This window comes from Zootoca vivipara, chromosome 11, assembly GCF_963506605.1.
Source record: "Zootoca vivipara chromosome 11, rZooViv1.1, whole genome shotgun sequence".
NCBI lineage: Eukaryota > Metazoa > Chordata > Lepidosauria > Squamata > Lacertidae > Zootoca > Zootoca vivipara.
In genome coordinates this window covers 36,573,214-36,590,000 of record NC_083286.1, presented here as the reverse complement: position 1 = coordinate 36,590,000, position 16,787 = coordinate 36,573,214, and the positions used below count along the sequence as shown (strand labels likewise).

General features: G+C 41.5%; 1 protein-coding gene across 2 annotated transcripts in view; it reads right to left on the bottom strand.

Annotated features, from left to right (window-relative positions):
- JMY (junction mediating and regulatory protein, p53 cofactor) overlaps positions 1 to 16,787 on the bottom strand; it is a 43,584-nt gene that overhangs the window by 23,148 nt on the left and 3,649 nt on the right. For both annotated transcript variants that reach the window (XM_060280248.1, XM_035099530.2), the window contains exons 2-4: positions 7,345 to 7,518; positions 3,455 to 3,605; positions 1,441 to 1,610 (exon numbers count right to left, since the gene is read on the bottom strand). In XM_060280248.1, coding sequence (XP_060136231.1) covers positions 1,441 to 1,610; positions 3,455 to 3,605; positions 7,345 to 7,518 — 495 coding nt within the window. The remainder of the gene's footprint in view (positions 1 to 1,440; positions 1,611 to 3,454; positions 3,606 to 7,344; positions 7,519 to 16,787) is intronic.

Sequence of the window (16,787 nt, the reverse complement as noted above, 5' to 3'; positions counted from 1 at the left end):
AATTCACAACAAGCATGTTGAAACAACTTGTTTGCTTCAAACTTCCAATGAATTACTGAAGTAGTATTTACTTACAGAGCTAGTTTTTGCAGTAATGCATGTCTGGTAATAAATTTCAACGTGAATAAGCACTTTCTTTGATAAATGTCCCTCAAAATGTTCAAGAGAATCAGAATCAATTACCGTATTTTTTGCTCCATAAGAAGCACTTTTTTCCTCCTAAAAAGTAAGGGGAAATGTCTGTGCGTCTTAAGGAGCGAGTGCGTGGTCCCTAAAGCCGAATTGCCCAGAGGTGAAAAGCAGATCGTGCTTTTTAAAAATAATAATAGAAAGAGCTAAAGGCTAACAAGAGGGAAAGAGGAAGCACTGAGCAGCTGATTGCAAGAGATTGGGAAGGGAGATAAGGGACTCTAGCTCCCTTCTGGCCCCACCCCCTTTCCCAGGCCTCCATTGTTGAATGTTCTGCAGAGGGAGGCTGTTTGTTTCCCCAGCAAGATGTGACTGGCTGATCGGATTATCTGGCTGATTAGATTATCAGAAACTGCAGAACTGTGAGCTGAACAGGATTTCTTCCCTTTGCAAAGTAAACTCAAGAACTTTGAGCTGATCCTTTTAAAAATTGGGCTTTTCCTCTTTGCAAAAGAAGCTGCACAACTGTGAGCTGATCCCCCCCCCCAAAAAAACAGGGCTTTCCCCCTTCCTCCTATTAAAATCAAGTGCGTCTTATGGTCAGGTGCGTCTTATGGAGCAAAAAAATTGCAGTGGGTGAGAGATACAGAAGTCAGATTTTGCAATGTGTCAGTTGTACAAATCAGTTCATGTTATTCATTGTAAAATGGGACTCTGGGGGGGGGGACAGAAAATGCTCAGTATTTTTTCCATACAGGCTGCAAATGGAGACTAAAGTTTTAAATGATGCCATCAATGTGTATGGCCACTTCCAGAGTTTTATAATCAAAAAGATTGCTCCTGACTCAAGAGCTTATAAGCTGCATTTTGACAACAGGGTGACAGTGGGAAGAAAAGGAAGGAAGGAAGGAAGGAAGGAAGGAAGGAAGGAAGGAAGGAAGGAAGGAAGGAAGGAAGGAAGGAAGGAAGGAAGGAAGGAAGGAAGGAAGGAAAGAAATGTGGCAAGTGTCACAATAATGTAAGCACAAATGGGACACTCCATATTTTGAAATGACTTTTATCTATACAAGGATAACTTCCAAGTTGGGGGGGGGGAATGTTGATACTATCTTGCCATTCAAATTTTCATAGAAAATAAATCACAATTAGCTTCTGCATTCTTGAAAGATAAATTCATTTATGTATATATAAAAAAATCCAGTCTCTCCAATGTCAATGTAGTAGCGGATTTTATATTCTTTTCAAAGCAGTTTGAGGTAACAATCCAATTTATTTTTGTCCTTTAAAAATCTGATTACTCTGAAAAATTACCTCTTCTTTTAACGCATGTTTCTTCTGTTCCAAACAGATTTCTTTTGCTCTCATAAGCTGCAAAGTCTCCTTAGACACTGCATACTGAAGCTTTTCCATTCGTTCCACTGCTGCTGCCCAAGCTGCCTTACCAAACTTTTTCTGGTCTGCTCGCATTCGATCATATACAGCTGTAAAAAACATTTTTTTAAAAAAAACAACAACAGCAGATTTGTCATATCTGGAAATGCTTCATATTTCATTACAAAGCTTGGACTTAAGCATATGTTTGTGTGCAGAAATAAAACAAAATCTTTATTGCTCCTGAGCCAAGGACATAATCCTACACAGGATCAGACAGAGAAGCTCTACATATGGGGACTAAGGTTGGGCAGGTATGGACATAAATGAATTTACTGCCCCCTAAAGAAAATGTATATCCAAAAGATACTATATATTTTGGAAAGTGGTTTGTCTGTCTGTCCATTTGTTCTTGGCACAAGAGTTTCTGAGGTGAGGGTGGCACGCTTTGTCAATGTTTGGATGCCAGATGCCATTCTGAATCAATATGGTGGACCAAAACATGAGTTTGGTTGAACTTTTTTGGTATAGGTTCAGATGCCTCTCAACATAACATCACCAAACACAGCATGAGGGTTCCTGAAGGCAGTAAACTTTGTCACCATTCGGATGCCATTTTGTAATCAAGATAGAAGACTGAAACATCACAATGTTTTACATGTCTAGCAAATTTTGAACTAGTATTTTCAGATAACCTGTTTAGTGACAGATCCCAAGAGCAATGATACATTTCACAAAGATTTTACTTGTTAATGAGATATTACATTGCTTCTTATCTGGCATCATTCTACAAGTTAATTAATTCACAAGAACAATGGGAACATTAATTAACAGGAACAGACTAATGTATACGTTAGAAGTTTAAAAAATCCCTGTTCACTTTGTTAGCAGCCTATAGCAGCAGTAATGTCAAGATCTTTCAACATCAATATCATTTTCAGTCCGAACATACAAGAACTCAGTTTACAAACTGAATCACAAACCAAGCATGTTTTTTTAAAAAAAATCTAAGGGATCTCTACAAATTTAGTGTGAAATCTTAATACCTCAAGACTGAGAAAGAGTTGAGTAAGTTGAAGGCTATGAACACAAGAACGAATCGGACAGAGGGATGCATAAATGAATATCACTCTGAGAAGTGGCCAGTACACTATAATGCATAGAAATAATATCCTAGGAGGGAGGGGAAGAAAGAAGAGGTGAGAAGGAAGGAAATGACTCAATTAAAGCCTATGCCAGCCCTTTCCCTACTGCTATGAACCATCATGTAAATGTTTTTGAAGACTTTGAGAAAGAAGGAAACTGTAAGATTTCACTTTTCCAAAATGATTAAGCTTCAAGAGCCAAGAACCATTGCATCAATCCACATTGTCCATATTGTGCAATGGACTTTGTACAAAAGCAGCATGACTGTCTCCATGGAGGCAGCCTGCCATCTTTTACCATACAATGTTCCTGGGAGACTCTCTGTTACAATGCAAGGAAAAAATATGGCTGCCTCCCTGGGTACAATCCCATCTCTCTCACTCTCCCTCCTTTCCTTAAACAAAATCATCATGTTCCATTGCTAGCATGGGCAACACTGGACCCATTTTAATGCATTTTTTCTGGCCATCCCAGACAGCTAGTATATGGGTTTTAAAAAAATAAATAAATGTAATGTTAGACCTCATATTGTAAGTACTTAATGAAAAGAATGTGCTAAACCTGTGCCATTTTTTATAATCCACATGGAAGGGCAGATTTAATCTACAGATGAATACTTGTGAAAAGTGACACAAACCAGATGAAGTCTTATTTGTCCATCTCTACAAGCAATTCATAAAAAAAGCAATGACAGTGATTTGAGACAAAGTAAGAAGGTGCAGCTATAAGACCTTGGATCATGTAAATAAGATTTCCTAGTTCTTAAAAGGTCTTCATTGGAAAATATTAAGCAGTAAAACTCCATTACCTTTCTGTGCTTTTGCTGTTATTTCAAAATATTTAACAGTGAGGTCTTGAATAGAAAGCACAGCCATGTGGGCCTTCCGCTGCCAGTCTGCATCTTCTTTTTGTAGACTCTCAATTCTTCTAGGTCCCAGGTAATCATTCTCTATGGATATCTTAAAACAGATCAGTCCATTATATCAACCATCAAAGCTTAAAGGCTACACAGAAAACTTCAAAAAGGTAAACTGTTTAACAATTATTATATAGATGAAATAATTTAATTGGGAAGAACAGATGAATGATCATGTGCTTTCCAGAACGGCTTAGAAATAACTTAGGGAGATAAATCTCACGAGCAAATTCTAGATTTGGGAACATTAATGTTTGTTTGTTTGTTTGTTTGTTTTTAATCAGAGTTGAGCTTCTAGCAGAATATCACTGCAGGCAGACTACAATTGTTTCCTAAATTATTTGCTCCTAGCTACTAATCTAAGTAAGCATTACAGCATGGGTAAATCTTCATAAATGTGCATCGGATCAAAGCATGAGAAACTGACTTTTTGAAGTGACAAGCTCAGTCACAGCACACTCATATACTCCATCTGTTTTCTACCAATGGAAGGAATCAGGTAATAGGATGAGACCCACTCTTGAGATAAAGGTTTGGAAGGGTGAACAATACAGCTACTTGCTAAGAATTCATAAGCAATCAAAGCTCCCACAGAATGCTACTGTCTGGAAGAAAAAATTTCCAAGACATAATTTGCACTGAGAGGCACTCTGCAAATCAAGTATCACATGAGTAGTTGCACAAATCCCACCCTACTTCTAATGAAAAGCTTTTGCATGGGTCTGCAATTGTAATATATCACTTTTTTGTGGGGAGAGCATGCTTAACTTGGGCTGTTTCTCCTCACAAATGAAAATGATTAGCATGTTAGTATGGATAACATGCCATTCATATATTAAAAGCATATTTTGCCACATCTCCCAAACTCTACCCCTTAAATGATCTAACTGGTTTGGTTTGAAGACATTTATAAAAAGGCATATTAGGAAAGCAATCTTACTCATTAAACACAATTATACCCTGTGTTCCCTATCCTTAGAACACTATAAAAATGCTAGGGTGCCTAAATTTTTAACTATTCCTTGTACAAAGGACAAGAGCAAAATGAAACATCAACTCATCTTTGCTTTAACAAAGGTTTTATTACACTGGTAGGTGAATTCACGCTACAGAAAATTTGATTGGTACATCCAATCAAAGTACATCCACAGAACTGTCTTTTAAAGGGTATTATTATTGTTTCAGGATTTTCTATATGAAATGTGCTTGCATGACTATTAAAATTAAAATCCAACTTCTAAAATGGACTCTGGTGTCTCCTACATGATTCCAGCCTTTGTTCAAAGAAAGAGGCAACTGTGGGGGAAATACTTTGAAACATGTAGGTCAGTGGTTTTCAACCAGTGTGCCTTGAATGATAGTCAGGGGTGTCGTCGGCAACACCAGCCTCTGACCCTCTTTCCTTCTCTCCCTCTTCTGATGCCCTCCTGTGTCTCTGCCTCCCAAAGGCTTGCACAACTGTTTATTGCAGCAGCCCTGGCTACAAGCTCCCTAGGCAAATGGTGCCTCTGGGGCTGGCCAGGGGGTGTTTCCCAGGCCCCTGTGGGGCAATGTGAGAAGGCACCTCTCTTTGGGGAGGGGGGGAGAGGCTAAAAGACCAGGGGTGGCAGCTGCGGCTGCTCAGAGAACGCCCAAGGAGAGGGGAGAGGAGAGGAGGCTGAGGAAACACTCCAAATGGGAGGGTGTTTAAAAAAGGGTTGAGAGGCTGCCAGCTCTGCAAGCAAGGGGCGACATAACAGGGTTCCTGAGTCCCACATGGATGCTGCAGAAATAATGTAGTTGGTCAAGGGAGCCGTGGACTCAAGAAGGTTAAAAACCTCTGATGTAGGTGATTAGCTACTAAAGCACAGTGCCCTCCAGATGTTGTTGGACTATTACCCCCATTAGCCACAGTCAGCGTGACCAGCAATTAGGAATGATGGGAGTTATAGTCCAACATTTGGATAGCACTATCCCTGTGCTATAGACTCAAAACCCATACAGTGGTACCTCGGTTTACAAACACAATTGGTTCCGGAAGTCTGTACTTAACCTGAAGCATACTTAACCTGAAGCGAACTTTCCCATTGAAAGTAGTGTAATGGAAAGTGGATTAATCCGTTCCAGACAGTCTGTGGAGTACTCAACCTGAAGCATACTTAACCCGAAGTATGAGTGTAATTGGTTCCGGAAGTCCGTACTTAACCTGAAGCGAACTTTCCCATTGAAAGTAATGGAAAGTGGATTAATCCATTCCAGACAGGTCCACGGAGTACTTAAACTGAAAATACTCAAACCGAGGCGTACTTAAACCGAGGTATGACTGTAGTTGAAAGGTAGAGCTAGAGGTGTGTTCCATCTGTCCCAGGCAAACTTTTTGAAAGATAAAATAACCAAGCATATTGAAGAACAAAGAACAGGCTCTGCTGAAGTGGAATCAACACTCAGACCCTGCTTGTGGGCTCTCCATCCTGTGAGAACAGGATGCTGTATGAGATGGGTCAATGGCCTGATCCTGTTCTTATGTCCTTAGAGGCGTTTGCCTATAGTGGCTGTATGCAAAAGCGGTCATGTGCAGAGTGGAACATTTGCATATATCAAGAGTTCTCATATCTGAGGCAATGAGAGTAAACATAACTCAAATGAGAAAGGCGGGGGTGGGGTGGGGTACTTCACTGCTCAGTCCCTTGCCCTGCCTTGCTTAAGTCTTTGCTCTAAACAGTCACCTACAGCATGAAGCTTCTTGTGTCAAAGAGCTCAGGGCTACACTCAGAATGACAGTAGGACAAAGCACTTCAGTAACACCTCAGGTGGTTAATGCTTCATTATAAGAAGAGTGGTCCCAGCCACCTTGTAGGAGGCAGTCTTTAGATCAACTCTAATAACATTAGAAGCCCTCCTTTGATGCAGACTATTGTAACAACTATAAATATCAACAACCATCAGCCAATCACAAGTTTTCCCTTTGGGGGTTATTTGGGGATTCTACGGGTGGTAGAGCAGAGCTTTCCAAACTGTGTTGCAACACATTAGTGTGTCAGGTGCAGTGTGTAGGTGTGTCACGCGAATGCTTCCCGCACTCCTCCCGGGACTGGAAAGGGGTTAGTTTAACCTCTGATTTGCTACCGGTAGTAAAACTGAATTAATGTGTCACAAAATGATGCTTGTCTAAAAAGTGTGTCACCAACATGAAAAGTTTGGAAAGCTCTGTGGTAGAGGATCAATTTTAGTTTTTATGAGCACCATTAACTATCAGGACCCATTCTGATCTGGCACCCAAACACAAATGGTTTTTTTACACAGCAGGTCAGTGGCTTTTTATTCTTCAAGAATTCTAGTCACTGGCCTATGGTTCTGCCATTTTCAGATGTTCACCTGACTTTAACTAGATCTCTATTCTGCTGCATATGGCTGCTACCACCTGTACTGTTTTTATTGTTTTAACTGGACCCATTTTTATTCTAAGTCACTCTGGATATTTTAACAGGAAAGCAGCACAGAATTTAGATCAATCAATAAAAGCAATAAAAATATGGAATTCCAAATAAAAATTCCAAACTCTCCAAATCCATGCACTAAATATAAGACAGGCAGAACATACAAGTAAATACAGAACTCAAGCTTTCAAGAATTTCAAACAGAACCATCACAAGGTGATTTGAAAATGACCAAAATTTCTAAAAGACAAAAACAGATTATGTATAAACACATATAACACCTTTTAAGATTTATATTAATTTTATCCCCTTTGTTATTTTTCTAAATAAATAAATTTAAATTATAAGATTTATGTTAATGTGTACCTTTATCTGCTGTCTTCTGAGCATTGCAAGCTCTCTCATATCTCGGAATGGCTGCAGTAAGTACTGATAAAGTTCTGTAGTCGCTTCAGCAAGAATGCTATATGCTTCATCTTCCATTTGATATAGTTCAAGCAGCTCTACCATGCTTTCTGTATTCTTGTGTTTCTCTAGGAGCTAAATAAAGAGAAATAATAATACATCAAATCATAAACACATTTTTCCTGCTATCAAAATGCAACCAGATATAATGACTAATATTTTCAAGTTTTGTATTCTGATACCTCGGTGAATAGCACCAGTATCACTTAATCCTACTCTCTCTCTCTCTTTTGCATAAAGTTATGAAACTAAAAAGGGGTCAACAGGGCAATCCAACTTAAAAGTAAGTCATACTGAATTCAATGAGGCCAGATAAGTGTGTTTAGGATTGTGACCTAAAATATTTGATCTCCAATTTTTTGTCAAGCACGGAGGAAATACACCGTGTTAGGGAGGCATTCGAAACCATGGTCTGACAGAATGAGAGGAGTCTGAAGCAAATCTCTGGCTGGGCTCACTCTGGGTTTAATGCCTGAAGTCCCTCATCCTGTCCAAGTAAAAAATAAGCTGGCATAAGCCCCCTAAAAGGGGTCTGGTGGCCCGGGGGGGGGGGGAGACTTACTCCTATTCCAAACTCTTTCCACTCAGTCATGTGACCTAGCAACCCAGTGGAAGTTACAATGGCAAAAAGGGTAGAGTAAGTCATATTCTACTTTAAAGGCTTTGATCCCCTCTGCCAGGCTTGGGCTGGCTCAGCCAGCAGTAGCATCACTCCTAAATGGCTTTTGAAATAGGGGTTAGTTAAAGGTAAGCCGCTTCTGGTGAACCAGAGCAGCACACGGAAATGCCGTTTACATTCTCGCCAGAGTGGTACATATCTATCTACTTGCACTTGATGTGCTTTCGAAGTGCTAGGTGGGCAGGAGCTGGGAAAAACACTGGGAGCTCACCCTGTCACAGGGATTGTCATTTAGCAAAAGACATACCATTAGAGACGCGGGTGGTGCTGTGGTCTAAACCACAGAGCCTAAGGCTTGCCGATCAGAAGGTCGGTGGTTCGAATTCCCGCAATGGGGGTTAGCTCCCGTTGCTCGGTCCCTGCTCCTGCCGACCTAGCAGTTCGAAAGCACGTCAAAGTGCAAGTAGATAAATAGGTACCGCTCCGGCGGGAAGGTAAATAGCGTTTCCGTGTGCTGCTCTGGTTCGCCAAAAGCGGCTTAGTCATGCTGGCCACATGATCCAGAAGCTGTACGCCGGCTCCCTTGGCCAGTAAAGCGAGATGAACGCCGCAACCCCAGAGTCGTTCGTGACTGGACCTAATGGTCAGGGGTCCCTTTACCTTTTATACCATTTCTACATTGCACTAAGTTTTTTGTTCTTTCTGTAATAAATAATAATAATAATAATAATAATAATAATAATAATAATAATAATCCATCCTGCTTTAGAAACCTCTGCAAACTAATTTTATGTAGAAGTATATAATATCTATTCTGCATCGTTTCTATGTTCTCTACAATTTTATGATGAAATCTTCCTAAAGTTAGAAACCTAGTTTGATAAAGAAAATTTAACAAGTAGAAACTAAGAAAGACAATTTGTTTTTCTAAACTGTCCAGAGCTTGAAGATGTATAGTTTGTCTGTAAATATTTAAGACGTTGAAATATGTCACTGCTAAACAAGTAGTGAGGGACCCAGGTGGCGCTGTGGTTAAACCACTGAGCCTAGGGCTTGCTGATCAGAGGGTCGGCAGTTCGAATCCCTGTGACGGGGTGAGCTCCCGTTGCTTGGTCCCAGCTCCTGCCAACCTAGCAGTTCGAAAGCACCTCAAAATGCAAGTAGATAAATAGGAACCGCTACAGTGGGAAGGTAAACGGCGTTTCCATGTGCTGCTCTGGTTTGCCAGAAGCGGCTTTGTCATGCTGGCCACATGACCTGGAAGCTATACGCTGGCTCCCTCGGCCAATAATGCGAGATGAGCGCGCAACCCCAGAGTCGGTCACGACTGGACCTAATAGTCAGGGGTCCCTTTACCTTTAAACAAGTAGTAAAATAGAAAAATACATAGCACGATCTACTCCCAAGAAGGTACAGCTGCCCATGCACAGAGGGACTGCCACAAATCTTATCAGAGTGCGCTGTTCGCATTCCCGTCACTTTGTGGGTGCGCACAGACTTGCCACACGAAGTACACTAAACGTGAGTAATTTGTACCAGGCAAGGAGCTGTGGGAGGTGCACAGAAGCCTCCCATTCCCAGTACAGTAATGGCTTGGCAGACTGCAATGTGGGGGAGGGAGGGAAGCAGGGAACTGGGCTCCACTGAGTCCCATGCTGACCTTTTTGTGCACCTGCAGCTGTGCTCATGAAGAGGTGGATCATACTTTTATATTATAATCAGGGAGAAAATTGAAAGCACATTTGAAGCACATTTCCCAACTTTCCAAGAATCTCGGGAGCTGTAGTTCTGTGAACTATTAGTGGTATATTACAGCTACCAGGATTTCTTGGGGGAGGGGTGCTTTAAATGTATGGTATGTATGCAGCCCCAGTTTTTCAGAGGCCAGGTCTAGCCAGCTCAGTAGACTCTGCATTCAGGCCTCACCACCTCTCAATCAGCAGATGTACTACAGCAGATATTCTCCAACGCTATGTACTCCTTACCCCATCCCATGGTACCAAAACCTGAAGTGTTAGGTCCTTGAATGCAAAGTATGCCCAAAATCCTGCTCAGTCAAAGGACAAGAGCTCTTTATCTTTGTTCCTCCATATCCTTGTTCTTATGTTTTAATCAAGTGACTCAAACAACAATGAATAACGCAAACCATATTCTAAAACCATGAACAGGAAACAGCTGATCAGACAGTTTAACAGCCCCTACTAAGAAATGCATAGTTCATATCAAGACAAAACAAAACATAATTTACCTTTGTATATTCCAAACTGGAATACAACTTCTCATGCTGTTTTATCTACCAATTGAAGTACTGTATAAAAACTCTATAAGGCTATGCCTTGATGTTTACTTATTTAAAAGTAAAGTGGAAAGTGTGGGTATAAGGGGAAAGCAATGTCCATGCCCCTGACTGCCTTTTAAAGGTTTTACAATATGTAATCAATATACTGTACAGAACTTAAAGAACTTTCATAAACGCTTACAGTGGAAATCTTTTCTGGACAGTCACTAAGCTAAAAGATGCCAAGATAAGCATCTGATGGAACAGAATATATATTCCAAGATAAAAGATGCAAGAAGACACTTGCATTTATTATTTGCACAATATTTCTTTTATATTCTTCAAAGAAATCTCAATAAAACTAAGGCTTCGACTGACAGAACTGCCTGGCTAGCTCTGCTCACACAGCAGGGCTTTTGTCTTTTGGCTCCTCCCCAAAGCAGAAGTACCCAGTATCTTATGACATACTACTTGTAAAATTAAGTAGAGTTTATAAACAGCTTGCAATGTGGTATAAAGGTAGAGGGGAATTGGGACAAGGGAGTGAGAATTAGGCAAAAGTGTGCTGTGTACACAAACCCTCCACAGTTGTACCCACTGAATAAAGTAAATTGTTACACCAGCAAGTTATGGCCATAGGCTATTACATGCTGCAGTACCAAGTTTTAAAACGAAAGACAATGCATAAAGGACTTCTCTAAAATATGCAGGACAAATTTTGTTTAATATGACATCTGTCTGACCCACCTGGCAGCAACACTCCTGAGACATTATTCATTACTTTTTATCCCATCCATAATCCATCCCTCCATGGAACTTAAGAGTGGCTTTCTACCCTCACAAAAATCAAGGCTGGAGAACAGTGACAGGTCTGAGGGCACACTATAAGTTTAATACCTGAATAAATATTTTAACCTGGTTTTTATACATTCCAACCCTACTTATTAGCCACTGTTAACATATTCACCACTTGATTTGACTATCTTGCCTAGGTAGACAGAATGTAGATTATACTATGCTCTCAAATACTCTATTATATTACTTTGTATATATCAATTATTTTTCACCAGTAGCAAAAAGTAGACATACAGTGGTACCTTGGTTTAAGAACAGCTTAGTTTGCGAACAACTAGATTAAGAACGCTGCAAACCTGGAAGTAGGTGTTTTGGCTTGTGAACTTTGCCTTGGAAACAGAACATGTTCCGCTTCCTGTTGAGGGTGTTCCATTTGTAAATTGAGTCCCCCGCTGCTATGGGAAAGCAAGCCTCTGTTTAATAACACCTTGGTTTAAGAACGAACTTCTGAACGGATTAAGTTCGTAAACCAAGGTACTACTGTATATGGTAACTAAAACTGTGAGATCACAAACTTGCATCACAAGATAAAGCAAGGAATGTACACACTTATACCATACCCCATAATCCTCCAGATCAGAGCTATCCCACTTCTGACAGCACAGTGGGATATGATGCAAGGGATTTTCCTCCCTTTGATTTCCAATGAGGGGGGCTTTAAAAATCCCCACTATATTGAGGACCACCAAACATGGGATATAATGTTAGCACCAAATCACAGCACACCAAACCTCCAACAGGAAGACCATAATTCAAATAAGACATATGACAGAGGGTACAACTCTCTGTCCCTGTGTTACACTATTTAGAGCTGCAAATGAGAACTTTGCACTAAACTGTCCTCAGAACCTTCTGGGACATTATTAACACTTCTCTACCTAGAACCCTGAAAAGTACTCCTGCCTCAGGACTCTCGACCCAAACAGCCAACACCCCACTCCACAACTACTGTGTTTCTCCGAAAGTAAGACACCATCTTATATTTATTTTTCCCAAAACAAAACACGGTGGCTTATTTTCAGGGGATGTCTTATTTTTTATTACGTATCCAGCCTAGCCTCTTCCTTGGTGCCCTCCAGAACTGCATCTATCACTACGTCTTATTTTTGGGGTATGGCTTATATTGTGCAAATGCTTAGAAATCCTGCTACGGCTTATTTTATGGGTATGTCTTATTTTCGGAGAAACAGGGTAGGACTGCCAGGCTAAGCAGGTGCTGTGGTTAAACCACTGAGCCTAGGGCTTGCTGATCAGAAGGTCGGCGGTTCGAATCCCTGTGACGGGGTGAGCTCCCGTTGCTTGGTCCCAGCTCCTGCCAACCTAGCAGTTCGAAAGCACATCAAAATGCAAGTAGATAAATAGGAACCGCTACAGCGGGAAGGTAAACGGCGTTTCCATGTGCTGCTCTGGTTTGCCAGAAGCGGCTTTGTCATGCTGGCCACATGACCTGGAAGCTATACGCCGGCTCCCTCGGCCAATAATGTGAGATGAGCGTGCAACCCCAGAGTCGGTCACGACTGGACCTAATGGTCAGGGGTTCCTTTACCTTTACCTTTTATCCTCTCCCTTGTCTCCTACCTACCCCTTTTGTCTTCTGGGTTTCTGGGGGTTTTCCTGTTGTTATTCTCTCTCACACAGCTACAATAAACCTACCATTAGAATTATGGACTGGTCATTTCTTTGTCAAAGGGCAAACGGGCAAATTTAGCAGGGGATCAAATACTTCCCCCCTTCACTGTAGTCCTATACAGTTAAGCTCCCAGTTAGCAAAGGCCAGGCACTCTGCCCCCAGCCTTCGCCACTGCTGGCCAAATACTCATCAGCAGTTTTGCTTTAGAGCAGGGGTCCCCAAACTACGGCCCCCGGGCCGGATGCGGCCCAATCGGCCTTCCAATCCGGCCCGCGACGACCCCCGCCGCCCGCTGCCGCCGCCCGCTCTCACAGCGCGCGGCGCAGCGACGATCTAAAAAATCAGCAAAAAATCGCCGAAAATCCTTTGTGCGCATGCGTATGGGCCTCTCCCGACCCGGAAGAGGTCATTTCTGGTGCACTTCCGGGTCGGGGGAGGCCCATACGCATGCGCACAAGCGATTTTCGGCGATTTTTTTTCCGCCCGTGTGCGTGTGCGCATGCGCACGGGCGCGCACTCCCCCGCCCTCCAGCCCGCTGCGCACGCACTCCCCTACCCTCCGGCCCACCGTGCGGTCGGCGCGGCGGGCACCGGCCCGCCGCGCGGTAAGTCTGGGGACCCCTGCTTTAGAGGAACAACTGCATGCATGTTCTGGATTCCAGTGCAACCCCAAGGGATGAATATAGATATACACACACACACACACACACACACACACACACACACACACACACAGAGTCACTGTATTCCTCTCCTTCCCACATGAGATAGGGGAGCCTGAGGCACAAGTGCTGTCTATACATACAGGTAGCACCACTCCCTCTGCCCCCACCCACGTACAGCCACTGAGGAACTATGAGCTCCGGCTGAGATCTATTGCTCATTCTCCCTGTCTCTCCCTTTGTTCTTCACAATCTCCCCCACAGCTACAGGATGAATTTTACACCCTGTTCTATGCAGGTCCCAAACGAGATCTACACCATGACCAACAACAGTGATCAGGGTGTTCCAGTTATTCCTCCTCCAGGTAGTCTTCTATATCTTAGCAAGCTCAATGAGCGACACTCATGCAACAGGCAAAGTTGTTCCTACCAATGGCATTCCTGAGATAGCTCAGGTGGTAGAGCGTAGCATGCTTAATCTCAGGGTTGTGGATTCAAGCTCCACGTTGCAAAAGATTCCTGCATTACATGGGGTTGGATTAGATGACCCTCATGGTCCCTTCTATGATTCTAAGCATAGAGCTGATGCTGGTGTCATGAGTGACACTGAACCTAATATGCTGCTGTCTGATCAGCCACTGTCCAAGGCACAGAAAACTTGCAAGGGTGACTGATGCACATGCATCTTTTCAGGGTACATTTCATCCCAGATAAAAAGGCATTGACTTTGCACAATTTTTTATCTTGTAACAAATATTAGGTGGCATTCTTAAACATCTTTCCATGTACACTCTTGTAACTTACACAGTTAAATCTTCTCAGAAAACACATATTACTATCAGGATGTCATCAGTCTCTGGAACTGAGAACATGACAGTTACAGTACATTGGAGTAGAAGACTATTACAACCTAAGCTCAGTTTAAAACATTTCAGATGGAGATAAGCAGTAAGAAAAGCATTTTAAGGCCTACCGCCCCCACACAACACATGCCACAGTCTTTATCAATTCGGATTCTAGATTACTCTGGGCTTAATTGAGCAGAAGTTTTATCTTTTCTAAAGTACAAATGCAGTCATTAATGCCCATTTGAATTATTGATCCTCTAATAAAGTATTTTAATAAAGATAAAGCATTACAGTTGTTATATAAAATAAAATGACTGCACCTCACTTACTTATTACATTGTGATTAAAGCTGCAGAAGGATAGGTAAGGATGAAAAGCCTGGAGTTAACATTTACTAGGTTTTTTTAAAAGCACCTTGATCTACAATTGTATACAAATTTATCAAGGAGTCAGACCTATTGAGAACAATCGGACTTACTGCTGAGTACACATGTATAGGCTTGCACTGTTAAAATCACAGGTAGAGGAAATCACTTGGCTACTGAGCTGTCCACCTTGATCCCTTAGGCATGTAAAGTAGGGGAAGATGGGGCTCATCAACCTGGGAAGGTGGGAGAGGGAAAACTCTGATCCTAAACCTCTGCTGCCTTCTGCATTCATGAGAAAGGCTTTGGGAGTAAACCCCATCGAAAAATCTGTAACTGATTCTTTGTGCAACATCTTCGGGAGGAAAAAAAAGACTAAGGAATAAACCCTACTCAAATCTGGAGTAGAATACAGATGGATGGCGCCTTGTATGCCTCCTTCCGGCAACTCCTGCAGTAAAGCTGGTGGCAAATGTATTGCTGTGCTTTCCTTGGACATCAGGAAGGCCAAGAGGGAGGACTTGTCATCTGGGCAGTCCACGACCTCCATACACACTGCCCAGGCTTGTGCCCCAAAGCGGTCACTTCAGTTCTGCGAACACAGCGAAAATCATGTGGGAGGCAGCAGTTATGAGTTACCAGTCTCTGCTGCAACAGAGGGCACTGTGATTTTCCAGTGGTTTGACTTCATAGTGAAGAACTTAAGCAAATGATGCTTTCTTTTTAAACATAAATCTCCTGTGTGGGAAGACAGGCCAGAATTCCGCTCCCTCTGTGTGATTGGCCTTTTTTAAAAATTACTATACTTCTTTTTAGCACAAATCATAGCCATTCTTTTATTTTCATGCCTTGAAGAACATTTACAGTGAAGTCCTCATATTTTATTTGTTTACAATTTTGATCTTTGCAACCTGGATTCTAATGCACTGCCTCATTAAAAAGCATTGCATAATTTAGAAAGATTTATAATTTAGAAAATAAATCTAGTACAGAACTGATCAGAACAAGTTTTAAATGTTGCAGAGTTAAACTTAATCATATATTAACCAACTGAACAAAGGACTGGCAGTGTTAGCAGTCTAAAACAATAAGAATTTTATTCAAACAAGTTGAGTCATACATACAGTAGAATCTGTCAGTTAGAAAGAGTTTTAGCATGTCTAATAACATCAGACATTTCTGAATATCTTTGTTTTCTGTAATGTTCTTCATTTGTTTTATGCTAATAAAATATTATCTCCATTAATGTTTATTAAATTTGTATAACACCCTTCATCAAAAGAGCACAAGGCAGTTCACAATATATCATTTTATGAACAATGTCAACTTTTATAGTTTCCCTTTGAAACCAAAGCTACATTTTCCTGAAAGTTCTACTACCTTTTTAATCACACAAATGCCAGAATCCATTATCCCTATCTCCATCTCTAGTCCCTTTCAAAGTGCAGGTGGCAAAAGTAATGTGAAAGAAAATATATATGAGCTTGGTTAGGTTCATATTTCAGGAAAAGAGTCTCATCCTAAAGTATGGAAAAGCACTGCATCAGAATTACACATTAATATTAAATGGCTGTCATCTGTTGTTCCATTATCATGGAATAACTTAGCCAAATGAGATATGAGCTTCTTGTTTCAAAGAAAGCCACTATCAAGCATGCAACAGACAGTAGAAACCTGAGAGCCAAAGGACAGAGAGCTACCTAAATGATCTTCTTTCTTAAATATGAAGCACATTTTAATTAAAGATGGGTCAATTTACACCGCATACATACACTAACAGAGATACTGTCACCAGATATGGATTAATATTCACTGGATTAAATTAATTGAGTCACCAAGAGACAAGAGGGCTGCCTTGCAATTAAACACAATATCCTATCCAGTTGGGTCATGTCTACACTACAGGTTGTGGTGGGTGGCACTGTGGTCTAAACCACTGAGCCTCTTGGGCTTGCCGATCAGAAGGTCTGCGGTTCGAATCCCTGCACTGCTCTGTCCCAGTTCCTGCCAACCTAGCAGTTCGAAAGCATGGCAGTGCAAGTAGATAAATAGGTACTGATGCAGCGGGAAGATAAACAGTGTTTCTG